The 25,507-nt window shown below is 53.4% G+C and overlaps 1 protein-coding gene across 2 annotated transcripts; it reads right to left on the minus strand.

The window, feature by feature from the left end:
- Nucleotides 1-559: 559 nt before the first annotated feature.
- On the minus strand, nt 560-23,674 carry TNS4 (tensin 4). Of its 2 annotated transcripts, XM_043904486.1 has the most exons (14): nt 23,562-23,674; nt 19,258-19,786; nt 12,566-12,989; nt 11,063-11,487; nt 8,802-8,888; nt 8,347-8,472; nt 6,837-6,929; nt 6,667-6,744; nt 5,427-5,498; nt 4,401-4,569; nt 3,551-3,619; nt 3,263-3,289; nt 2,644-2,749; nt 560-1,516 (listed from the first exon to the last, which is right to left on the minus strand). In XM_043904486.1, the coding sequence occupies exons 2-14, from the start codon at nt 19,694-19,696 to the stop codon at nt 1,484-1,486; spliced, it is 2,148 nt and encodes a 715-aa protein (XP_043760421.1). In that variant the 5' UTR covers nt 19,697-19,786; nt 23,562-23,674; the 3' UTR covers nt 560-1,483. The 2 variants fall into 2 exon arrangements, with proteins under 2 accessions (XP_043760421.1, XP_043760420.1); XM_043904485.1 differs by having other exon boundaries at nt 560-2,749.
- Between the last annotated feature and the right edge of the window lie 1,833 nt (nt 23,675-25,507).

The following is a 25,507-nucleotide window of genomic DNA, read 5'->3' on the forward strand; positions in this document are numbered from 1 at the left end:
GGCCTGCCCATCTTGAATCCCTAGCTGCAGCAGGCCTGGAGAGGGCTGGGGGTGGGGCGTTACCCCAGGACTGGAGACAGAACCAGGATGAATGATGAGCCATTGTTCAGGTCTCCAGGGTTGGGCTGGTAGCTTGGGGCTCATCTGTATTCAAGGACTCTTCCAGACTTTTCTTGAGCTGTCCATGTTTCACCTGCCTCTCCCCATCCTTTGGGAGCCCGAGTGAGATCCTGGAAGCTGGCAGCGATGTCACACATGCTCACCTCAGGCCCTGGTATGCACAAGACAGCCCGGGCCTCCTATCTTCCTACCACAGTGGCAGGAAAGGGGTCGGGAAGAAGGAAAATGGGTATGTCAGACACATGGGGGACACAGAAGAGTTTAAGTGAAGGTTTATGAAGTGGAAGCCGGTGGAGGCTGTCCTGCCATGGCCAGGGGCTGCGAGAGGGGTGTGACACACGTGGTCGTCTCTCAGACCAGCTGCCACCGGCCCAGCCAGGTCCCCTTTTTGTTCAGGTTTCCATCTCTGAGCGGACAGCCCTGAATGTCTCAGGAACAATTCTTGTGCAAAGACAGACACTTTATTCTCCATGAGGGGAGCAACAAGGCATCCACAGATATATGGGGGCGGGGGGCTCTCTGTGACCTTGAGAACTTGGGCACTGTGACCTTGAGAACCTTGTCCAGATTTGGTAGTCTCCGGGGTGGGGCAGTGCCTGACCACAGGCTGGGTGGGCTAGGCTCAGCCAGTCCCGCCAGCCCAGGACCGCTTCAGTCTGGTTTGGTTTCCTGGGTTGAAATAATAACCCTTCAGGCCCAACTTTGGCCAAAGATAATGATTCTCTGGCAGGGCCCCCAGCTGGGCAGGGGCAGGCACTGGTCTTTCATAGAGCAAAAGTGGGCTTCTTCCTTGAGCCTCCTATTGCATTCTCATAGTGTGGTTTCCTTAGGTCCCCAGGTCTGCTAGACAAACAGTTCCAGCTTCTTGGGGGTCTTGGTGGAGGTGGGGCGGGAAAGACCGCCCACTTCTCCAAGCCTCTTGGGGGTAGCTGCCTGTTTGCATTCTTGACTCTCTGCTGCCCTCATGTGGCTATAAGGCCAGTTGCCGCCCCAGCACTGCGCAGGGCAGCGCGCGCGCGCGCGCGCGCACGTGTGTGTGTATGTGTGTGTAGGACTAGCAAGGCTGGGGCTGAGGCAGAACCAGAGAGCTGGCCCTTGTGTCCATTCTAGTGAGCAGGGGCTCTCACTGTCCCCACCTCCGGGTCTGGGTGACACAAGTAACACTAGGGCAGCTGAGACACACTTGCTTATGAGAAATTGAAGGAAGAGATGGAACTGATGCTCATTTTCAATGGAGGGGACTAGACATCAAGATCTTAAGGACAGCTGGATCATCTTTTTTGACCACGAGGGCAAGTGCCCACGTGCTTACCTGCTGACCAACCATGGCCACGTTGGTCTGTAGAATCCAGGACAGGCGGATCTAGCTCTGTCCTGGGAATAGCAGCTCAAGAAGCTGTCAAGGAAATGGGGAAAGGAACAGATGAGGAGGGAAAGAGAGTCAGTCCATCCCTCCTTTGGTCCTTGTGCGTGCATGCTAAGTTGCTTCAGTCATGTCCGATTCTTTGTGACCCTACGGACTGTAGCCCACCCGGCTCCTCTGTCTGTGGGATGCTCCAGTCAAGGATACTGAAGTGGGTTGCCATGCCTTCCTTCAGGGGGTCTTCCTGACCCAGGAATCGAACCTGCGTCTCCTGCATCTCCTGCACTGTAGGCGGATTATTTACTGTTGAACCATCGGGGAGACCCCCTTTGGTCCTCAATCCTTGCCAACCACCTGCTTTCAGGCCGGCCTCTGGCCATGGCCCCTGGGTCCCTACTCAGCACCTGCTGTTTGCCATGAAATGAGGGTCACAGGTCTCTAGCTCAAGCTGCTGTGTTGGTAGTGTCCAGGCTGACAGAGTCAGGAGTCTTCAGAGGTTATTTTCACGGGGGGGTCTCAGATGTGGGTCTGCTTCAGAATCACAGGGAGCTTGTTAAGATACCCACAGATGTCCCAGACGAACAGCTGATCGTGTCTGTTGCCTCCTTTTGTTTTTTTAAAGTATCCTTTTAAAACATTTATTTATTTGTTTACCTTTGGCTGCACTGGGTCTTCACTGCTGTGTACAGGCTTTCTCTAGTTGTGGCGAGGCAGGGGTTACTCTCTAGTTGCAGCGTGTGGGCTGCTCACTGTGGTGGCCTCTCTTGTTGCAGAGCACAGGTTCTAAAGCGTGGGCTCGGTAGGTGTGGAGCTTGGGTTTAGTTTCTCCATGGCATGTGAAATCTTCCCCGACCAGGGGTCGAACCCCTGTCCCCTGCATTGGCAGGCAGATTCTTAACCACTGGACCACCAGGGAAGTCCTGCTCCTTTAAGGCTGAAGAGACTGAACCCCGGGAGGGAAGGGGGTCTGGATGAAGGTTGCTGCTGAAGGTCATAGTGAGTTCAAGGGTTTCAACCTGGTACTGGTCCATCAGTGTGGTAAGAGGCTTCTTGCTCAGGGCAGAGGGGGGATCCTGGGCAAGCCCCTTGGAATGTCTGGGAAGACACACAGGAAGCTCCCTCCCCTACATCCTTTCTGGGTCCTGTAGCAGAGCACCCACCAGACTGATGACCTGCGAGGCCGGCTGGAGCGTGTCATACTCCGCAAAGAGGTGGCACACATTCTCCTGGGACTCGGTCTGGCTCTTGGCCACAAACCCAAAGATCCTGATGGGAGAGGAGAGCCTTGGTGAGGACAGCCCCGGGAGGCACAAGACTGGGAGCTGGGGAACTCAGCCCTTCCCCAGTACTTCCCCAGCCCAGCACCTCCTTCCTGCCCTTCCCCGGCCCAGCACCTCGTCATGATGGGAGCTCTCCTAGGGGGAGGACGTGCCTCCTCTGTCAGACTGGGAGATCCCTAAGTTTAGGATCTGGGTTTCTCTCCTTTGGAATGGGGGCCTCTGAGGACAGGACCTGTGTATTCCCCAGCAGACTGGAGGGTCCCTCCAGACTAAAGCCTGTGCCTCCCCGAGAAGACGGAGCTCCCAGGCTCATGTCCGCCCCATTCAGACAGGTGGCTCCCAGAGGGCCGGGGCCTGTGCTGTCCCTCAGCAAACCCATGGGCTCTTAAGGTCAGCCTGGGGCCTCCCTCCTTCCCTGACTCCCTCCCCGTGTTGATTCCGGGCCCTGCCCCAGGGAGACCTCTCATGGTGACTGATTGAGTGGACAGGAAGGCCTTACCGAGAGGGCTTGCAGTATTTCTGCCACCTGTGGGAGAGGAACAAAGACAGTTCTGGGTACCGATTCTCTGCTCCATTTCACAGAACTCCAGCTGAGCACCGCGGGGTGGGAGGAGCTAATAATGGCCAGCTGTGTTTCCTCTATTCCCATCGTGCTCCCCTCCCCTCATTCTGTTGCTCCTCACCCCTTGGGGTTCAGAGGCTCTGTCTGGGACCCTGATCCCAGAGTCAGGGGGCAGTCAAAAGGCCCCTGGCTGGCCTTTTCAGTCTGGCCCAGACTTGAACTTACTTCCGTTGCTCGGGATCCATGCCGCAGAATCGGAGGGTGGCGAGGGGGTAATGGCGCCGGAAAAACACCCTGGGAGGAGGCGGGGAGAGAAGGGGAGCTGGTGAGAGCCTGCCCCAGTGTCCTGCCCCACCTCCTCCATCTCCAGCTTCCTGTCCTCCAAGAGCCTCCTAGTTCCATGACCCCTGACAGCCTGCTGTGACCTTTTCACTGCTGTACCCGGGCACAAGTTTGTATTTCTCTCCTTTCATGAAGGTCATCTGTCTTGTGTCCTATGTGTTGGGGTTTTCTACCAACCCACCCAATTGTCCACTGTGTCATTTAATGATTTGAGGGTAGAAATTGCTGGAGGAGGGCATGGCAAACCACTTCAGTATTCTTGTCTGGAGAATCCCACAGACAGAAGAGCCTGGTGGGCTACAGTCCATGAGATCACAAAGAGTCGGACATAACTGAAGCAACTAAGCACGCAATTACGGCTGGCCATCTCTTATTCCTCCAGCCCAGGGCCAGGATCTTGCTGGACTGAATCCCTGAGCCTGGGAAGGAGCGATCTCATTGGTCAGCCAGAGTCTGGCCTACAGGAGATGTTCTATCAGTGGATACAGATTTAATCAGTGCCCAACGACTGCTGTTAATTCCAAATCCATCAGTCATGATGAAGCGGCAGGAAGTCATTGCACTGAGGCCCAGAGAAGGCAGAGAACTTGTCTGGAGCCACTCAGCACATCACTGGCCTCACTGGGTCCAGGAGCCTGAATTCCAGTTCCACCACCGCTCTACAGCCACCTCAGCCATCCCCTCCAGCTCACCCTGCCCAGCCCTGCAGCCCCGGACGAGGGAAGTCCCTTACTTCCTCTGGACGTCGGTCAGGGTGATGCCCTGCTCAGTGACTTTGAAGTGGACCACGGTGGGCGTGGGGAGGACATCCCTCTCCAAGGTGGCCGAGATGGCCTTCTCCACGGCCAGGGCTCCGCTCAGGGTCTCCACGCTCACAGAGCTCAGATACAGGGCATGGCAACCTAGGGGGCGGGTGCAGATACTGCATTGGGGCCCTGCCAGAATCCACTGGGTGAGTGGAGGTCACCCAGGCCCTGCTGTCCCTCTGCCCAGAGCTGGGGGATAAGGGTGCCATCCTGTTTGGGGAATCTAGCAGGCTTCCTCTTTGAGCCATCAGGCGGGTAGGTAGGGACTGTGTGAGTGACTGAAATTTGGGGCTGACCCCAGAGGACTTTGGGGTCATCTGTTGTTTGCATCACTCTGGTCTCTGGCCCTCCAGCAGGGGGCAAGGAGGGGATGTTGCCCTGTGTGTAAGGGCGTCCTTCTGCTCCATGGCTGGTGCTTCCCCCACCTCTACCCCTCACCCACAACCCCAGAGCCCTGGCTCCTTGCTGAAAGAAGAGAGAGTAGACAGGAATGGGGAGGGGGCCTTTGTGCTCAGGACACGGAATAGGAGCTGTCACTCACCCAAGTGCTGACCCATGCCTGGCCCTTGGATGTGATGAAAAGTGACCCTTCCCATAATAAACCGCCCCCAGGACTCACACCTGACACTCCACGGAGGATGCCCTCTCCAGGACCAGGCCCTTCAGACCCAGAGAGAACCTAGCTCATCCATGTGTGCACCCCGTATGCGGGATGGGCTCTAAGCCTCACCACACCCGCCCTCCTCTCCTGCCCCTCTTCCTCCTGGCCTGCTGCCCTGAGCCTCTCATCTCCTGGTTTACAGGCAGAGGGAAGAATGTGGCACCTTGTTAAAGATGGAGAAATAAAGCTGCAATGGGAAACATGTGTGGACCTGCGTGTGCCTGCACAGGGCTGGGAGGTGCCCTGGGGCGGGACACAGCCAAGCCTTCCCCCCACCCTGCCCCCCACTCACCCGCAGATTTCTTCAGACAGGAGGCCTGGCCATCTGCAGAGGGGTCTGAGGCCCCGTCTCCACCTCCCAATTCTGAGCCAAAGCAAAGGAACAGGCCCTCAGGGGCGTGGTGCAGTCAGTGGACCCCTGTCCTTGGAACAGGCCTCATTCAGCCCTTCGAACGGGTCCCACCTCCGCCCCCACCTTCAGGAAGTGACTTGGCTGAGAAACCAGGTGTGATTCCTGTAATTAGGCAATCGGAGCTGCCCTGGGCTCCCCTAAAGCCTAGCTGGCAGATTTTTTGATCCCTCCTTCCCCCTCCCGCCTCCGGCCCCTGGACTGCAGTAGCAACCTGGCCTCAGAGGCCCCTGACCTCCTGCTTCTTTCAGACCCTGCCCCAAACCCAGGCCTTTTTTTTTTTGCAGAAAGCAGGGAGGCTCTCGCCATCACCACACCTGGGGCTCCCTCGGCCTTGACTCCTCCCCCTGAGCCCCCTACAGCTCTCCTGCACACCCTGAGATGTGGGTGCACTTGGTGTGCTGGGCTGTAAGCTCTGGAGAGGGCTCCCTGACTTGGGCTGGAGGTTTGACTCTGCACCCTTGGGGAAGTTACTTAATGCCTCCAATCTTCCTTTTCTTTCTTTTGTTCTCCCCGAATTTCACCCACTGATCATTTCTTTGTTCTCATAATTCTCTTCCTTGAGTTTCATGAAACAGCTGTCTGTACCTTTGTGCTCTGTCAGCTCCCTGAACACTTTGGAACAAGACAGCAAGGGAAACTTGGGTTCAGATTCGACCCTTCCTTTTCTTATCTGTGAAATGGGGACAGCAACAGCAATGACTACTTCACAGGGTTGGAGTGAGGTGTGAATGGAGGAGGGGAGGCCCAGTAAATTTTGGACCTGGAAGTAAAAACCAAACCTGGCCAAATGGGCAGATTTATGCTTCTTTTCTCCTCTCCGAAACAGAGCTGCTATTTCTCAAACATCAACTCAGCACCAGGCGTTGTGCCAAAAGTCTTGCCTGAGCTTTTTCATTTCACCCCCCACCCAGCCTAGAAGCAGGTATGATGCTAACTGTGCCCATTTCATAGATGAGGAAACAGAGGCTTAGTGAGGTTGACCTTCTCAGATGCTCACAGCTAGGAGGTAGAGATGTGGGTGGACTCCAGAGCATGCACTTTTCACTGGGACACTAACATGATCCCTAAGTAAGGTGAGAGGTGACCCCTGAGAACGAACAGGCGTGGAGCCCCAGCCCACCTTTCTGCGGGATGATGAGTTTGCAGGGCAGGGCCAGGGCCATGATGGAGTGCTGGCACACGAAGGCAGAGAGGCTCCCTGTGAGGAAACAGAAGCCCTGCATCAGGAGCCTTCCCCAGGCCACCTACCCTGCCTGGAAGGGGCCTGAGGGCTGGAGAGGCTCAGCTCACCGAAGTAGGGTTCCTCGTCTGCTCCTTTGAGATGCACCCCTTTGGCGGAAGACTCGATGAGGAAGTGGCGAATGAGGTCACTGCTGTCCTCGCCTGGTCAGAGAAAGCATGTGGATGGAAGTGCAACCTGTTTCCTGACCCGCCTCTTCCAGTCCATCCAGAGGTTAACTTGTCCATCCCCCTGCCTCTGGGTGGGACTGCAGGTAGGTATCCTATCCTCGAGGCCTCTCATGAAGGAGGTGCCGACATCTTTGCTCAAAGCGTTCTGTGTCCAGTAAGACACAACCGAGTGACTTACTATGCACATGTGCAATTCTTTTTTCAGGAGACCTTGCTCTTGGTTTCAATAACTCTTGGGCTGGGTTTCCCGCTTCCCCTACCTGCTCCCTCCCAGGTGCTATTATTCTCCATCAGATGGTCCCTGCTGGCGCCAGGCTGGCCTTGGGAGGGGGGGCCACGCCCCTGGCCTCTTCTCTGCCAGCCCACAGCTTCCTGCTTTCTTTGGACTCCTTGGCAGAGCTTCCTTGATAACTAACGCTGCCCAGAGGTCACTTTCTTATTTGAACAGAGAGGTGTGGTGTAGAGAATGTGGACTTGGGGTTTTTATCCTCTTGTGCTATTACTTGCTGGCTCAGGGGTCATTAACTCCCTCTGGGAGTTGTCAGTTCCCTTATCCATTCCTTGTGTAAGAGCTACAATCCTGGGCCTTTGATGAAGGGCTGTGACCCAGGAACCCTGTAATGCAATGGTCTGTTCCTATCCCTGTCCTCAATGAGGTTTCACTGGTGCCTTGCACAGTGTCTGGGTAGGGTGGATGCTCTGTCCACACGTGTTGTGTGCAAGACCACAGGGCCTAAGCTAGTACACACGTTATTGTTATTCAGTCACTCAGTTGTTTCTAGCTCTTTGGGACACCATGGACTGTAGCCCCCTAGGCTCCTCTGTCTATGGAATTTTTCAGGCATGAATACTGGGAGTGGGTTGCCATTTCCTGTTCCAGGGGATCTTCCCAACCCAGGGATCGAACACAGGTCTCCATGTCTCCCGCATTGCAGGTGACTTTACCACTGAGTCGCTGGGGAAGCTCATAAAACCCAGTGTTTACTTATAAAAATAAATTGAATTCATGGGGGAAAAAATCAAGCTTTATAAACTTGATGTAAAATGTTACTAGTTACTTCTTATTTGAGAAAAACAGACCAAACCAAAAAGGTCTCATTTTCACACGTTATTACTACATTACAATCTTTTGTGAGAAAGCCGGGCTGGACAGAGGTGGATACCAGAAGAGAGCAGGCTGGAGCGGGGCTGGGACCCTCCTCTTCTTCCCACCAGAGGGCAGAGCAAGGAGTCGGGGGACTTGGGGAGCCTCAATGCTGGGAGACCAAGATTCATCCTCCCAGGATGGGAGGCCCAAGGTCTCCCTGCAAGTGAGCGGCAGAGCTGGGACTGGAACCCACCCAACCCAGATGCCTCTAAGAAGCCTTGATCAAATACACAGACGGCCTACCTGGTCGGCTCTGGGCAGGTGTGGGGGCCTCCTGCACCTTCAGGGCAAGGCCGAAGGAGCCCCGGTATGAAGAACTGTCCCGCACGATGAAAGCCCCCGGCTCCTCCTTCCTCAGCAGCTCGATGGCTGGAACAATCCTTGGGTCAGAGACAGTTACCATCCCACCGGGACACCCTCCCTGCCTCAGCCCCATTGGGTCCTCATAGAGCAGATGGTACAGAATCGCCTTTGGTCCCCAGGAAGTCCTTTCTGTTGTCTAACCTGCACCGTTCCTGCTACAGTCATTATTTCCTTGGGTCATGGGGTTTGCAGGACACCCCCTTCCCTGGACCTGCCATTTGCCATTCCATTCCCTCCTCTACATGAACCCAGAGCCCCATCTACCCAATGCAGGGTGATGGGACCCAGACTTGATTCCTGGGTCACTCAGTCCCTGAATCAGGGCTTCATTTTACCTTGCTCTCGGGAGATGTTTGGCTTAAACCAGTATTTAGATGTGTCCATCACAAACTTCATGGTGGGCTGCATGTCCCTGGCAGGACCTGGAGACAGACAGGGGAGGGGAACCCTGTAGGCCGGATAGAGGGGAACTGAGAGACCTTCCCCTTTCTCTGCCCAGTGGTCCCATTCAACCCATCTTCCCCTATCCCTATTCCACTGTATCTCTAGCTCCCTAAAGGGGCAAAATCCGCCAGAAGAATCCCAGAACTTGGTGCCATCTAGGAGTCTACCCTTGTATCCTTGGTAATAGATCACAAACAAATAGATTAAAAACTCAATTCAATGAGAAACAGTTTCTCAAATTGAATACTATGCAGTAGAGACAGAAACAGGATAAATAAAAGATTCTGAGATGCATCATTTGCTTGATTTCATGTTTTCTTCCCCTGTAATAATCCTATGAGTTTCTTGGTAGGGGGAGGGATGTTCAGTTTGCAAAAAAAATGAAAGAAAAGGAGAAAGGAAAGGAAGACAGCAGATCTGGGCAGAAGAGCATCCAGGAGTCAGGAGATGGAGTTGGACTCTGATCTGGGACGGCTCTTTCCCTCTTGAAACCCAGAGGGAACTGAGTGAACCAGAAGTCCCGTGAGGGTCTTTAATGCTCCAACAGCTCGGAAATGAAACTGAATGTTGTCTTGAGAATATTTTGCGGAATTTGCTAAGATCCCAGGGGTAGTGAGTGATTATCTGGGCATCACCAATTCTGGATGGTGATATCACCAGGCGAAATAAATGTGCTCTTTGAGATGTGAAAGTGCCCCCCATTTCCCTGGGACCCTAATGGTTGGATGGCATCACTGACTCAATGGACATGAGTTTGAGCAAACTTCGGGAGACAATGAAGGACAAGGAAGCCTGGCTGCAGTTCATGGGGTCGCAAAGAGTTGGACTCAACACAGTGATGAACAACAACAAAGGCAGAGAGCAGTGGTTCTCGGTTTCGGCATCTTGAAAAGGTGTGTTACTGCCAGTTGAGAATAACTGATTATTAAAAATGTACTGATATCTGCAAACGATTTGTCCTAGGAAAATGTTCAAAGCATACTTGTCACCTCATTTTCTCTTGTTCTCATTGACATGACTTCGTGGGTGGGAGCAAGCAGCGGGCTAGAGTGAGCATTTCACACCCCGCAGGAGTACCTTGATGTCTGTAGCCACGCTGAGAGCCTGGGATGGAGATGACTGAGCCACAGGCAAGCAGCCTCCTGTCCTTGGGGCTCAGTGGGGGACTCTGCTCCTGGGAGAAAGGTACCCCAGGGTGCTAAGGGTTAGCCTGTGTTTACTGCTTTGGGCTCTGGTTGGCTTTGTTCTTTTTGGATGCCTGTAGTTGCTGACTGCAGGGAGGAGGGTGGTTGCTGTTTTGTGGTTTTTAGCTGTCTGAATTGGAATGCATTGTCTCGGTTACCCTGGCCTTCCCCTGTCTGTGTTCGTCATCTGCCAACGTCAGAGTTAGGGCTGACTCGCCCTCTCCCTCTCCTGGGTTAGTCACCCAGCCTGCTGCTTCCATATCCTGAGGGTCTCCTGGCTCTGTCCACTCTCCTCCACCCTCTGCCTCTCCCTGGACCACTTCGTGATGAAAATCCAAACAGAACCAAATAAAAACTGCTCTCCCTGCCAGGCCAGGCCCTGCAATTCATCTGCCGTGCAGCTGCCAGAGTGATGGATGGAGCATGAGCCTCTGAGTCCATCACTCTCTGGTTTGAGAGTCTCTGAGGGTCTCCTGGTCCCTAAAGGTTAAAGTTCACTCTTCAGCTTGGTGTTCATGGTCTTTCCCAGTCTGGCCCCAAGTTACTCCCAATGACCTCACCCTGCACCCAACATCCCAGTCATTTCCTAAACATGCCATGTGCTTCCACACCTTCATACCTCTGGCCCGGCTGTTCCCTCTGCTGGGGCAGCCCTTCCTCTCCTGCTCTGGCCATGAACTTTTGATCCACTTTTTGGCCTCCCCACTTCTCCAGATAAAAAGGCTCACTTCTTCCTCTGTAGCCTCACAAGACTCAGAACATCTCTTTACTTCTGTGTTTATCCTACTCTGCAGTAACCCTTTGGGTTTTTCCCCTCTCCTAGACTGTGTCCCTACTAAGTGGCACAGTGCTTGGGAGACAGTAGGTACTTAATCAATGTACTGACCTCCTCTTGAGGAAACACATTTGCCTGTTCTCCATTAGCCAAACCTTACAAAGCGTGAGGTATTGATTGGTTTACAACTTACCCTCCGGGGATGTGGTGGGAGGGGCTTCTGGGAGGGTCTGGCTGTGGCTCCTGGGGGCTGGACAGGGCGTGCTGGAGGAAGTAGCCCCAGGGCGAACAAAGTCCTGGGGTCCTGGGGTCCTCTGGGATGGGGGAGATCCTGGCTCTGGGAAACCGTTGATCAGCACGATGGGTATGTCCACCATGGAGTTAGTGATAGATGGCGGGCAGCTGCTGGCATGTTCCTTGGCCAGAGGTGGGGAGCAGGTTGCTCTGGGCTGGCCCATGCTTGGGGTGGCATCGCTGGGGACCTGGAGGTCACAGGCTCTCATATACGGGGACACTGGACCAAGGCTGTGGAGGCTGGAGGAAGAGCTGGTGGGGCTTTCCAAGGATCTAGAAGATGACTGATGGCTGGAGATGCTGGAGTGGAGGAGGGACTGGCTGCTGCAAGGGGGGAGAGGGCCAGAAAGGCAGAGTGTTTGGCAGTGGGAGTGGACTGTCTGGGGCCAGAGCTGGGCTCCGGAATTTAGTGATGTAGGTGCCCATGGCTTTGGTCAGAGAACTGCATACTTCACCCATCTGTGCCCCCCCAACCTCATCCCCAGAGCCCATCTGACCCCTAAGGGATGCTGAAGGATACAGGAGTGTACCTGCAATGTAGGGTCTGTGGTTAATTAAAGTAGCCCATGGGCTTCCCCCTGCAAGTCTCATGGCTTAGGCTGGACTCTGTTCCCCCTGGCTTCCCAGCCAGGCGATCCAACCTAGTTGTCATATCAGCCATCTTCCCCGCCCGCCCACCCCAAGCATTCCCAAGAGTCAGGCACAAAGGCTGGACCTGGGCTGGACTCTGTCCATGACTGATGGAGAGGGAATTCTCCAGCTGGAGGAAGAGAAAGAGGCCAGCTCTGCAGCCAGCCAGGCTTCTCTCTGGGCTCAGAGGCCCATGCCAACGCATGGCCGTGGAATCCCAGTCTCCTTGCCAGGGACTGCCTGGGCACAGCGGCTTCAGAGTTGGTATGGGGGACAGAGGTCCTGTGGTTTGGTCTTCCAGGGCAAGATGGGTGAGTGTGTGGCTCTACTCAGAAGCCTACAGAGAACTGGGCTAGGGTGATTGTAAATAATACCCCGCCAGGTTTGCTTCCTTCCTGCTAGGTTTTGCCAGGAACAAAGATGAAGGAAGCTTTTCCCAGACCCTCGATTCTGTTTATATTCTGTGTTTTTTTTTTTTAAACAAATCTTCCTACAGATGGGCTGTAGGAGGGCTGGACAGGATACAGGTGAGCCTCATTAATGCAGTAGTTCTTTTCCCAGGAGGTAAATAGAAGTCTAGATTTTCCTATATTGAATGATACTCTAAATGCTTGAGGAAAGCTTGAGAGCCAAATGGTATAAAAGAGAACCTTCATTTTTATTTTTGGTACAGTCCCAGATTTTGCTCAGAAAGAGCAGGATGTCTGATTTAGGATGTGTGTGTGTGTGTGTGATGAAGGCAACATCAGAAGCTGTAGTGGGAGTTACCTACCTTCCAAACACATAGCTGACATCAGACGCTGGGCTGCCTGAGAGCATGGAGACCCTGCTGCCCAGCTGTGGGCTCTGGCCCCCCAGCCCCTTCTCCAAGCTTGGGGAAGCCACCAGTGGGGAGCCCAAGCCATGGGGGCCTGAGGTCCTACTCCCCATGCCAGGAATGGAGATGCTGGAAGATGCTGGGGGGTGAGAGGAGGGAGCTGCCGAGGGGGGAGCAGGGCGCTGGTGCCCCCTGCCCTGGCTCCCGGAGAAGATGAGGCTCTCGCTGCTGCTTCGGGTCTCTCGGGGGATGTCTCTGGAAAGGAGGAGGCCGCCAGCACGCGGGGAGCCGAAGGGTGGGGTGACAGATGGGCTGCAGCAGCTCCGTGGGCCATCGTGGCACCTTGGCCTGGTGGAGGTCACCTCGATGTACTTTATATCTTTGGGGAGAGAAGCAGAGCATCGGTGAAACCAGGGAGCTTGGACCCGCAGAACAAGGATGCTGGAAGAGTCCTCAAGGCCATCTGGTCTCTTCTTTCTCAGAGAGTGCTGCGCTGTGCTTAGTCACTCAGTCGTGTCCGACTCTCTGCGACCCCATGGACTGCAGCCCACCAGAGGAGCCTAGTGGGCCTCAGTCCATGGGGATTCTCCAGACAAGAATACTGGAGTGAGTTGCTGTGCCCAGGGGTCCCACCTGGCAGGCAGATTCTTTATAGTCTGAGGTACCAGGTAAGCCCACATATATATACATTTAAAGGAGCTTCCTAGATGGTGCTCGTGGTAAAGAACCCTCCTGCCAATGCAGGAGACATTAAGAGACTTGGGTTCGATCCCTGGGTTGGGAAGATCCCCTGGAAGAGGGCACAGCAACCCACTCCAGTATTCTTGCCTGGGAAATCCAATAGACAGAGAAGGCTGGCAGGCTACAGTCCCATGAGGTCACAAAGAGTGGGACACAACTGAAGCGACTTAGCACGCATATATTTAAAAATTTTGGCTGTGCCCCATGGCATGTAGGATCTTCGCACCCCAACCAGGGATCAAACCCATGTAAACTGCAGTGGAAGTGAGGAGTCTTAACCACTGGACCACCACCCTTTCTTATACAGATGAGGAAACTGAGGCCCAGGGAGATGTTTGTTGGAATCAGGATCAGCCTCCAGCTTCACCTTCAGGGACCAGTTTCAATGTCACCCTCTCTGTGACAACTGCCCGTGGGTGGAGAGAGACAGTGACATGAACACGGGTTTTGGAGTCAGACAGACCTGGGTTTCAAATCTGGCTCTGCCCCTTGCTCTCTGAGAGCTAGGCCAAGTGACTTGACCACCTAGAGCCTCAGTTTCCAGGCCTGTAGAATTGGATGGCTATACCCAGCCTCTTGGTGTTACAGTAAGGATGAACTGAGATGAATGTAGGTGGCACAGCACAGCGTCGGGCACATAGTAAGCCCTTTAAAACTGAGAGATCCTCTCCTTCATGTGTGTTCCACTCCCCAGCCAGAAGGACTGCACCGGTCACATCTTGAGATGCCTCTATTACTCAGGCCAGTGAAAGTGGTTTCTATGTCTGTGCCTGCAATGGTGCCAGTTAGATCAGAACCTCCAGGGGTGGGCCCAGGCCTCAGGGTCTTAGCTTAGCTCCCTAGGTGTTTCCATTGTGCCCTGGACTTCACCGCTGTGGTCCCCGGCCCTGCAGCACCCCTGCACCAGGGAGCTGGGAGATTGTGCAGAATCTCCAGCTCCACCCTAGGCCTACTGAATCAGTATCTGCATTTTAGCAAAATCCCAGGGGAGCTGGGTGCACCTTGGAGTTTGACAAGTCAGCGTTAGGGTTCACTTGCGTGGAGAACTCCCTGGGGGCAGGGCTTGCCTGCCTTACTGAGCTGTAGACTCTTAGCACCCGAGGCTGCTGACTCACTCTGATGTTCTTTCATTCCCCACTGGGGGCACCTAAGATTCTTGTTCCTCCCTGGAGTGGGGCGCCCTCTGGTTCTCCCCAGGGGGGAATGGGGACCTCTCCTCCTGACTTGGGGGAGGGGAGCTGTTTTCGGTGCTGTTCTGGGAAAGGTGGTGAACGATGCGGGTCATTGAGCTGTTCCCTTCTACAGGGTTGTGAGTCCTGCCTCTGGCTTCCCAGGATGAAAACTAGGGCAGAGTCAGTGGGAAACTGTACCCTCATCTCCCATGTGCCAGCCTCCCAATCCCTTGGGCTCTGGTGCATGCACCAACCCCCCTCACCACCTCTGAAGTCCCTGCCTGCCCCAGCCCGCTCCGGGCTAGGACCTTCTGGCCCTGCTCATGGTTACTGCCTCTGTCTGAGCCTGCTTGGGCTGGGTAGGGGTGGAGGATTGCATCAGATGGAGGGGGGAGGCTGGCAGGTCAACCTGTGCATGCTGTCCCAGGGGATGGAGGAACAGGCCTGGCTTTGTCGACAAACAAACCTAGGTGTAAGTCTTGGCTTTGCCACTTTCCCGCCAAGAATCATCAGGTAATTTTCCTAACTGCTCTGAGCCTCAGTTTCCTCATCTGTAAAGTGAGGATCTAAAACCAACCTCCCAAGATTCCAGTAAGGATGAGATACACTGATGAACAGGGCCTGGAGCCTGGTCCATGGTGGGCTTCGAAGAGCGTCTCCTGCCCGCCTGCTTTTGGGAGGCAGTATTGGCCAGTTGGCTAATACTCTGGCTAAGGTGGGAGTCCCACTGCTGAGGGCGAGAGAATATTTGGTACAATGTATTGTGGGCTCTGAAAGGGAAGTTTTGGAATGGGGTCGATTCTTCTGCAAGGTTGGCAAGCATGACTTTTTTTAAAAAAAAAGAAAGGTCTTTATAGTATTCATGGGCTTCCCTGGTGGCTCAGATGGTAAAGAATCTGCCTGCAATGAAGGAGACCCGGGTTCAATCCCTGGGTCAGGAAGATCCCCTGGAGAAGGGAATGGGTACCCACTCCAATATTCTGGCCTGGAGAATTCCATGGACAGAGGAGCCTGGTGGGCTACAGTCCATGGGTTCACGAAGAGTCGGACACGGCTGAGTGACTAACACTTTCACTTTCACTGTGTTCATGCTCATAATCCTCTCAAACCTCAAGACCACCCTTATGCCAGCAGGGACTGCTTTTACAGTGCAGGAAACTGAGGCTTGGAGAAATGGAAGGGTAGAGCTCAGATTTACTGCGCCTTTTACAACAAAGGCTGGTATTTATTGAGCACTGTGGGCCAGCATTGCCACAGGCATATTGCCTGTGTTAGCTCATCTAACCCTCATGACAACTTGACTGAAGTAGGAAACATTCTTAATTCCATGTCAGATGAGAAATCAAGGCTCTGAAACATTGAGGAGGGACTTCCCTGGTGGTCCAGTAGCTAAGACTCCACGCTCCCAATGCAGGGCCCTAGATCCCGCAGGCCACAGTTAAAGATCCCATATGCCGCAGTGGAGATCGAAGGTCCCGCGTGCTGCAACTAGGAGCAGCCAAACAAATACATGAATAGTGTCACAGGAAGGGTTGAGGAAGCTGATCCCTGCTCCCGTGCTCTGTCTTTAGGGAGCTCCTCCACCGAGACAGGCTCCTCGGGACCCTTTGCCCAGGCCTTGCCTGTAAGTAGGTGCTCAGCTGCTTTGGGGAGGGCCTCCTGTCCTGATGAAGAGAGACCAAAGGCCTAGCTGAGGGAACGAGAAAGAGCAAGCAGACTCGGGCAGGAAGGGAGGGAGGAGTCCTGGAGCTGTGAGTCACTCCCGCTGCTGTAGCCTGGCCTCGAGGTGGATGTGGCTGGGGTGATGGGGCCCCCGCCCCATCACCTGCGTGCAGTTGCTGTTTACAGGCCCGTGGGGCAAGTCTGAGCAGTGCTGGGTGGATGCAGGCGCCGGCACCAGGCCGGGTGGGTGGAGGGGGGCCTGTGTGGGTGGGGGGCGGGCAGACGGTTATTAAACACCCTTCACTCGGGATTGGCAAACTGCCTTGCCTGGCAGAAATTCTGGAAAATAAAATGGGGGCCTGTTCCAAAGATGGGGAGGGGTGGCAGAGGCGGGGATATGGTGTTTGCTGCTAGAAGCTGTGTTCCCTGGGGGTGGTGGATACAAGCCTGCTCCATGCTACCACGCCGGCCCTGGCCCACCTCTGGTTAATCTGAAGGAAGGTCAGCAAAGAGGCAGAGGCAGAGAAGCTGGAGGCAGGGGGGGGGGGTGGGGGGTGGGGGGGGGGGGGGGGGGGGGGGGTGGGAGGCGGGGGGGGGGTGGGGTGGGGTGGGTGGTGCGGTGTAAACTCAGTGAAGCCCTGGAGGGCAGAAAACTTGCTCCGAGGAAGAGAGAAAAGTTAGAATGTGGACTTTGGAGCCCAGAGGCCTGGGCTTTGAGCTAACCTACCACCCACTAGCTGTGTGACTGTGGCCATCACTTCCCCTCCCTGAGCCTCTGTCTTCTCCTCTGTAAATGAGGTTTCCACTATTTCCTTCCCAGGGTCGACGTTGGGATCATGCTTACAAAAATCCTTCCATACATTTTTAAGGGAGGGATCGATATAGGAGAGCCAGTGTTTAACTTTTGATTCTGCCAAGTTGGGACAAAGAGAAGCCGTGAACGTCTGCTAGCATCATAATTACAGAACATCTTCCACTCAACACGCCAAAAGTAGGATGAGTGAGACTGCAGACAGAGGGGCCCTGAACACCGGATACATTTGGCTGGGTGAAACTCACTGAGAGGCTGTGGGCCGGTGAGAGCTTTGTCACCAGGAGTGGTGGTCTCAGGGGACGGTTTTGGGAGGGAGGTGCAATCACCACAGTGACAGGCAGGCTCTTGCTATTCTTGTGATGGCAGAGAACTTTCCAACAGGGAGCTGACCCTCTGGATATGCTAGGAGGTAGTGAGCTCCCAGGCATCACTGGTGTCCAGGCAGAGATAAGAGGAGAGGATTTTTAGAAATTCCATCAAGGGAAGCTAGGTGGCTTCATCAGGACCCTGGGACCACTGCTGCCCTCTGGCGCCCCCTGCTGCCAAGAGTCTGGTGGTCACATCCTCACAAGGGCAGGTTGTGCCTAGGGCATCTGAGAAGGCTGACTACTGCCCATCGGTCCCTTGGAGGAAGGGCCCTGTTGTCAACACCCCAACCCCATACATGTGCACCCGATCCAGAGACTGCTCTCACCCCAGTTGGCCTTAAGTGCATGGAAGCCCTGCCTTGGGGCATGAGCATTAAAGTCCTGGGTTTGCTCCTGCCAGTGATAATTAGGCCCAAGCTATCTTTCCTGCAGAGACATGCCCACGACTGGCCTTAAGAAGCAAAAGACTGTTGAGGGATGGAGGTGGTTCATTTAACAGGCCTGGCAGGCAATGCTCCAGGGGCAGGAGCAGAAGGCCAGCTAGAACCCAGGAACCCAGGTGCCAGAGGACCTGGGTGCTGGGCTCACCTCCACCCCAGGGTCTGAAACTGTCCTGGAGCTGGTCCTAAATGCAACTCCAATGTTGACTATAAACAGCCACCACCGATCATGACCTATAGTGTCCCAGAATTTGTGATATTCCTTTTAATCCGTGCAACACCCTTTGAGGTGAAAACTCATCTCTGTTTTATAGAAGAAGAGTCTGAGATACAAAGAAGCGTAAGCAGCTTGTTTAAGGTTTGCCTGACTCCAGTGATTAGGCTACACTGGCTTTTCACTCAAGTCCATCAACCAAGTCTTTTCATTTGAAAATGAGGATAAAATATTCATCTTACGGAGGTGGATTGAAGGGATCAAATTATTATTATCAAAGGTTAAATTATTATTATCAAAGGTTCAATTATTAACTGCTCAACACACAAGTGCCTGGGTAGAATGATAAATGCTCAATAAGCAGAAATTCTCCTGGATCCCATCTCTAATCCTCCCTGTATCCCCTAGCCCACACTGATTGTTTAAACCCCTGGAGGCCTCAGTCTTCCAGCCTGTCTCATGGGGCTGCTGCTCCATGATCCTCATCCTCAATGTATACTTGAAACTCTTTGGGAAACTGAAGCCAGATGCAGAGATTTCTGGACAATCGTGGAGGTGGTGGTATCTTGGAGTTGGCTTGAACTAGCTCAAAGAAGCTGATTGTTAAATTTTCAAGATTTTTTTCAGCTGGTTGCTAAATGATGTAAGCATTGTAAGTTAATATAGTTTGATGCTTTAGGCAATACTAAAGAGTAAACTATATAAATTTACAATGTAATGACGTATTAAAAACAAAAGTAATAAATACTCAAAAATTCATCATGTTCTAATTATTTTACTATGTCTATACTTGAAGTTATTTACATCTATTGTTACTGGTGAGGTGAAAATACTATTCTTATAAAAATTTCAGGGGACCAAGTTAGAACCTAAAGAGAGACACCATAGAAGATTAAGATTCAGGGACCACACATTTATCAAGCTCTTATTTATATGCATGGCATTGTATAGTATTCTTACCTGCATTAGCTTATTTTAATTCTCTGGGAAATTACATAAAACAGGTATCCATCACTTTCCAAACTCAAGAACCAGATAGAATTGGACAGTGAGAACTACTTATATTTATCCCTTGTATAGAGCAGAGGAAACAGAGAGGTTAAGAAACTTGTCTACAGCCGCACAGCACTCCCCAACAGGACATTGTTCTCCGTTCCTCTGATTTGATAGAAAATTCCTTCCTCATGAGGACTGGTCCCCAAGCCCTCTTCCCGGCACTGTGCCCCAGTTCCTTACCCAAGGCTTCAGGCTCTTCTTTCTTCTTCCTCAAGGTAGTGCTCTGGGTGGGCTGGGCCTCGGGGCCACCAGGCCCTGGAGGGAGCAGCTGGAAGGTGGGGTCCAACTCCAGAATCATCTGGTTGAGGCTCTCCAGTGAGAAGTCAATGTAGGCGTCAAGGTCCTCCCGAGCCCCTGAGACCTGCTCCCCTGGGGCCTGCAGGAGGCTGCTGGCATTGGCTCCAGCCTGTGGGGTTGGCTGGAGCCTGCCAGGGGGCCCCTTGCAGGGCATGGGGGCCATCAGGGCCTGCGCTCCCCAGCCTTCTGTGGTGTAGTAGGGACACTGTGGCGGCAAGCTGGGGCTAGGGGCCGGGTGCAGGACCCTCCTGGGCTCCTCACAGGGAGCCAAGCCGACTGCGGGGCCTCCTGCAAGCACGGGGCTGGACATCACCTGTGACATGTTGAGGGCAGTGACTTGGCGGTTTACCTCTGGCTTCCAGCCAGACTCACATCCCACAGTCGTCACTTGCCAACCGGGAGCTCCTGGGACCTGAAAGAAGCCGGGGGTGGGAACTGAGTAATTTCTGTAGATGAAACCTCTGCCTCCCCTCCCGCTAAACAAAGGCATATTTATTCACTCATTTAAAAGCATGGCTGCTGGAACCAGACTGCCTGGGATTTGCATCCTGGCTCCACCACTTACTAGCTGTGCAACATTGGGGAAGTTAATTAACTTCTCTGTGCCTCGGTTTCCTCATCTGTAGAATGAGTTAATATTTATAATATACTTAGAACTTGTCTAGTACCTAATAAGCAGTACGCAAGTGATGGATAAATAAAATAACCTCAATAGATGTTTGATGGCTACCTACTGTGTTGCAGCCTTACTTTAAAAATAAATAATAGTTAAAATTCTGGATTCCCAGGAGGTGCTAATGCCGGAGATGTAAGAGACTCAGGTTAGATCCCTGTGTCGGTAAGATCCCCCAGAGGAGGGCATGGCAACCCACTCCAGTATTCTTGCCTGGGAAATCCCGTGGACAGAGGAGCCTGGCAGGCTACAGTTCATGGGGTTGCAAAGAGTCAGACACAGTTGAAGTGACTTAGCACAGCACAGCTAATATTCATTGAATAATTGTATGTACCTAGGCTCTGGTGTATAAAACCTTTTAAAGTCCTCGTAACAACCCTATGAAGTAGATGCTATTATTGTTCCATTTTATAATGGGAGAACTGAGACACAAAGAGGTAAGTAACTTGCCCAAGGTCGTCAGGCCAACGGGTGTCAGAGTAGGATTGGACCCTAGCTGTGTGATGTCAGGGCCCCTGCATTGAGCTGCTACTCAGCGTGAGTCAGTTGGTGAAACAGACAGGCAAGCAGGTGAGCAATCACAACAGTGTCATGGGGGAGGAGGGGAGTCAGAAGGGACTCAGTGGGCACGGGGAAGGGGAGAGGGGGAGGCCAGGGAGGACTTCCTGGAGGAAGGGACATGTAAAGGGAGACAAGGATGAAAAACAGGAGCTGGCTGGGCACACCAGGTGGGGTGAGGAGGCAGGTGTATGCAGAGGCCTGATGGACCGAGGCGATCACAAGACGTTATTGAGCATCTGGGAAACAGAGAGAACCTAGCGTGAATGGGGGGGAAGTTGGGGTTGGGGAAGCAGGCTGGGCAGACCCCGCAGAGCCTTGCAGGCTGGGTTTGGTAGCGCTGACTCAACCCTGAGGGCAATGGAGAGCCACAGAATAGTTTAGAGCTTAGGAGTGACATCATCAGATGATATTCACTCCCTGGGGCCTCATCTGGGAAAGAGACGTCCCAGGCTTCCTGACTGTGGGAAGTTCTTCCTGTTGTCTAGCCTTAATGCTACATGATAGCAGTTTCTTACAGGAGGTAAGAGGTTCCAAAACAGAGGCTGCCAAGAAAACTGTAAGAAGCTGGGACATGCTGGTTGTGTTACAACTGCCTGCCCTGAGCCTCACCTTCCTCCTGCCCCAGCACTCCCCAACTCCACTTTTCTTTTTTTCCAAGATGCCTCTATTACATTCTGCTTTAGAGTTAGACCTCAGTCTTGGAAAAGTCATTGAGACCAGTCTGGGGCAAACGAAATGAATGCAGACTTCGGAGTCTGGAGATTTGAATTCGAACCCCAGTTCAAACAGTTCCTTAAGGTGTCACTCTGACCCTCAGTTTCCTCATCTGTGAGATGGGAATAAGAATTCCTGCTATATATCCTCCCAGAAGGTGGCGTGGAACCAGTGAGATACTGCTTGTGAAAGCTATCGGACATTTCTAAATGCTACTTAGAAATCAGGGCTTATATAGAATATAATGCCTTCATAACAATAAATAATAATAGCTCCCATTTACTGAGAACTCACCATGTGTCAGGCACTGACTTTCCCTATGATAACTCTTCTAATCCTCTCATAACCTTAGGAAGCACTGCACCCCTATTACCAGTCCATTTTACAGATGAAGATACTGAGATTCAGAGAGGTTAAGAAATTTGTGTCGGCCACACATCCAGAAAAGTGGTAGAGCTGGGTTTCAAACTCAGGCCTGGACTTTAGACCTTTAACTCCTTATATCACATGGAGTTCAAATGCAGAGAAATACCTGAGGTCCAGAGAGGGACTGTGAGTTGCCCAAGGTCACACAGTAAGTTAATGAGAAAAATCAGAACCCTTTTCTACCCCACGGCTCCTGCTAGACCTGCCGCCAGACTTCTCCTTGGCCAGATCCTGGAGGGGGCAGGCATTATCTTAGGCTCAGGAAGCGTGTCTATAAATGGCAGTGAAAGGGAACAAGGAACGGGCCTTCAAGCTCCTTTCTGGGGGCAGCCAAGGACATGGAGCTTTGGCTCCAAGCGCTCTGGGTTTGTTGGGGCAGGATCTCTGCACACCCTGCAGGATTTTTGGCTGTGCCTCAGAGAGGACCTGGGGTCATGGTCTCTGGGGAATGCACTGGGTACCTGGTTCCTCCCCCAGGACTAGGATCCAGGATGTCTGCCTACTGATTTGGAATCTGCTTTTATGCCACCCTGGTCAAGTGTCCTTTCCTCTCTGGGCCTCTGTTGTCCCATCTGTATAATGGGAATGCAATCATAACAGACACTTAAAATGTACTCATTTTGTTTTCTCCATGGTTCTTAGAAGAAGGTACTCTTATAGTGGGACTGGAGAGGTTAAGGGACTTGCCTGAGGTCATACAACCCACAGCACCCATAGTGGAACTGGGATTTGAACCCAGGTCATCTTGGCTCCTAGTCCCACACTCGGTGCCACTGTTTCATAGATTTAAGATCCATTTCACCTCTCTCTGTCCTTCTGGGATTCTAGAACCCAGCAGGACAGGTATGGGATTGAGCAAAGTCTAGGCAGCCCCTTGGGATTTTCTTTAAGTCTTCTCACTTTTGACACTACCCGAAGCACCGCCAGACCTCCCAGGGCAGGGGTTGGTCTCACTCCTTTATTCCTGGACACTCTTTCTTCTGTCCCCACCAGCACACTTCTCTAGCTCTTTCCTTCCTGCTCGAAAGGTGAGGGGAGGACCTCTGGGCTCAGCACTGTGTGTGTGCCTGTTGGGGGCTGTAGTGGGTATGGAGGGCTCCAGCCAACTCAGTCTTATTTATAGGTCCTGCCCACCCATGGGACTCAAATCTCCTTCTTTGTTCCCAAGGGCTCTGGAGGCAGGGGGATCCTGATTCCTGGGCAAATCCCCTTGTCAGTTTCATTGCCAGCTTCTTCTCCTGACTCACTCTTTCCCTCCTACAAGCCCAGGGCAGTGGAGAGAGACGATGGCAGAGGGGAGGACAAGTGTCCTCCAGAGTGCCTCACCTCACCAGCCCAATCCCCTCCCCACTCCACTGCTGAAAGAGAGCCTTCTGATCATCCCATGGTCCCCACCCAGACCTGGTGAAGCAGACAGGGGCCCGCGGGGCCGGTGAAGGCCTTTCCCTAGCCCTGCTCTGCCCATCCTCTCCCTCCCACACCAGGATTCCTGATGGCCTCTGAATGACCCAGCACGGGGGGCTCTGAGGGCTCTGGGCTGGCAGGCAGGAGGCCAGGTTCTGGGTCCATTCCCTTCCCAAGTCTTCAGGACCCCGGGCAAACCCCTTCCCCTCCCCAGACCCTGGTTCTCTCATCTGTACACTGAGGGCTACAGATTCAGTTCCCTCAAAGTGCAGAACTTGAGTCTGTGGTCCCGGGACCATCTTATCTGTCTCCACCTTCACTCTGAGCCCCAGGAGAGGAGAAAAACTGGGGGCGAGGGCTGGCTGAAGGTGCTGAGCCTCTTTTCTCCTTGAAGAACAAAGATGCCTACCTGGTGTCCAGGGCGAGCAAGACGCTCCTGCCTTCACTCTTGGCTCCTGGGACAGACGAAGTGAGGCGGTCGGTCAGAGCCCAGGTGAGGAGTAAAGGGAGGCACCCTTCACCTCCAGCCCCGCCTTAAGAGCAGCCGGCCAACCCCGCCCTCCCTCCTGCCCGCCAGCCCTACACGTGGCCTGACAGCCCGCAGGCCCCACCCGCCTGTCTGGACCAGCTCAGGTGGGGCTGGCACAGGCACGAAGGGAAGCCTGGCCTTGGTGGGCACTGGAGCCCGGTGTGTGAGTGTATGTGAGAGGCTCCTAAACATCCTGTTTCCTCCCTGGGCGCTGAGCGCTCAGGGGAACCTCTGCTTGGACAGGGTCTTCTTAGAACCAAGTGTGCTGTAGGTGTTCCCTTCACCTGAGTGCCAGCCAGGGGAGGGACACAGGGTTGGTTGGCAGAGCTAGCAGAGAGTGAAGCCTTGGCTTTGGGGGAGCAGGATGCCAAGGGGCAGGAGACCCTTCTCATAGGCCCCTTCTGTGCTCTCTGAGCTGGGTTATACTGCGACAGGTACCAGGTAGGGGCCTGCTGGGACTCAGGCTGGGCACAGATCTTGTCTTTTTTTCTTAGTCTGGGAATAGGCTTCTAACTCAATGAGAAGAGGCTCTGCATGTCTGGAGGGCTTTGAGAAGGGGCCCAGCACCATGGTGGTCTTCATTCATTCACTCACAGACTATCCCTCTGCACTGTTCTGTTCTGGTGGAAGTTCCATGCGGGAGTGATGGCAGAAAGCCCAAAAGTCCAGACACTCCCTCTCCCTGGCTCCAGCTCCCTTCCTGTTCTGTGTCAGGGGTCCCAGAGTGTGGTGAGGGGGCATCCAGACTTTGTGGGGGAGGGGCACAGTGGTAAAGCCAAGTCCCCTCTGGGCAGGTTGGTCAGAAGCTAGGGAGCTGGTACACTCTCCAGCCCAGGGACTCAGGGTGATCCCAGCAGGGGCTTATCTTAGGGGTGGGTGGGTGGGAGGGCTGCCCAGTGCCCCCTTGATGCTGAGTAGAGGGCTTCTGGCCTTAAAGTCTTTGATGTTCTGTGGCTTCACGGAGGCGTTGTGGCCTGTGTCGAGAGAGGCCGGGAAGCACAGCTGAGCATAGCAGTGAAAGGTGATCACTGAAAGACAATGAAAGGTGTCTCTGGGTGTTCACGCAGCCAGCAGCCCGTGGCTTGGTGAGCAGTTGTGTCTTTGAATGAAGAAAATGATGCCCCTCCCTTGGGGTGTGTGCAGTTGCAAGCCAGCATGCACTGCCCACAGCAGCCTTATTCATGGGCAGCCAGCTGCTAAGATTCTCAGGGGGAAGGTGCAGGTTATGGGACGGGGGGCGAAGCGTCAGGCCAGGATTGGTGTGGTCCTGACACTGGCCCTGGCTGTGTTCCTGGGGGCTGACACCAAGGACCGCTTTAGCAGTGGTTCTTCAGGCCTGGGAGCCCTAGGCTTATGACCCTGTGCCTGAGGCTTACAATCTTTCTTGGCAGATTTGACCCTCTTGGTTCACATTTGATTGTTCCTTTTACCTTAAGCCAGTCTCAGGAACACTGATTCCAGCCTCAGCCTCCTCATAGACATTGTGCACCCACACCTTCCTGCCTCTGCCTAATCCCCCACCTCGCTCTGCTATCACCATGATTCTCTGACATCATCAGCCTTTCTGCATCTATGGATATGACCATGTGATTTTTTTTTCCTCTCTCACTTGTTGATGTGATGGAGTACACTAACTGATTTTTGAATACTGAACCAACCTTGCATACCTGGACTACATCCCACTTGGTTATGCTATATAATTTTTTATACATCGTAGAACTCAATGTGTTAGTATTTTGTTGATGTTTGCACCGATGCTTATGAGAGATCTGTGGTTTTCTTGTAAAGTCTCAGTCTGGTTTTGATATTTGGGTGATGTTGGCCTC

Source organism: Cervus elaphus, chromosome 5, assembly GCF_910594005.1.
Source record: "Cervus elaphus chromosome 5, mCerEla1.1, whole genome shotgun sequence".
NCBI classification, from domain to species: domain Eukaryota; kingdom Metazoa; phylum Chordata; class Mammalia; order Artiodactyla; family Cervidae; genus Cervus; species Cervus elaphus.

Excerpts from the sequence above, each read along its gene's own strand:
- TNS4 (XM_043904485.1), bottom strand. The coding sequence starts at position 19,696 with ATGTCACAGGTGATGTCCAGCCCCGTGCTTGCAGGAGGCCCCGCAGTC. Across the intron at positions 4,570-5,426 it reads CTGTCTGAAGAAATCTGCGG|GTTGCCATGCCCTGTATCTG; the intron begins GTGAGTGGGGGG and ends CCCGCCCCCTAG. Across the intron at positions 2,750-3,262 it reads AAATACTGCAAGCCCTCTCG|GATCTTTGGGTTTGTGGCCA; the intron begins GTAAGGCCTTCC and ends CTCTCCCATCAG.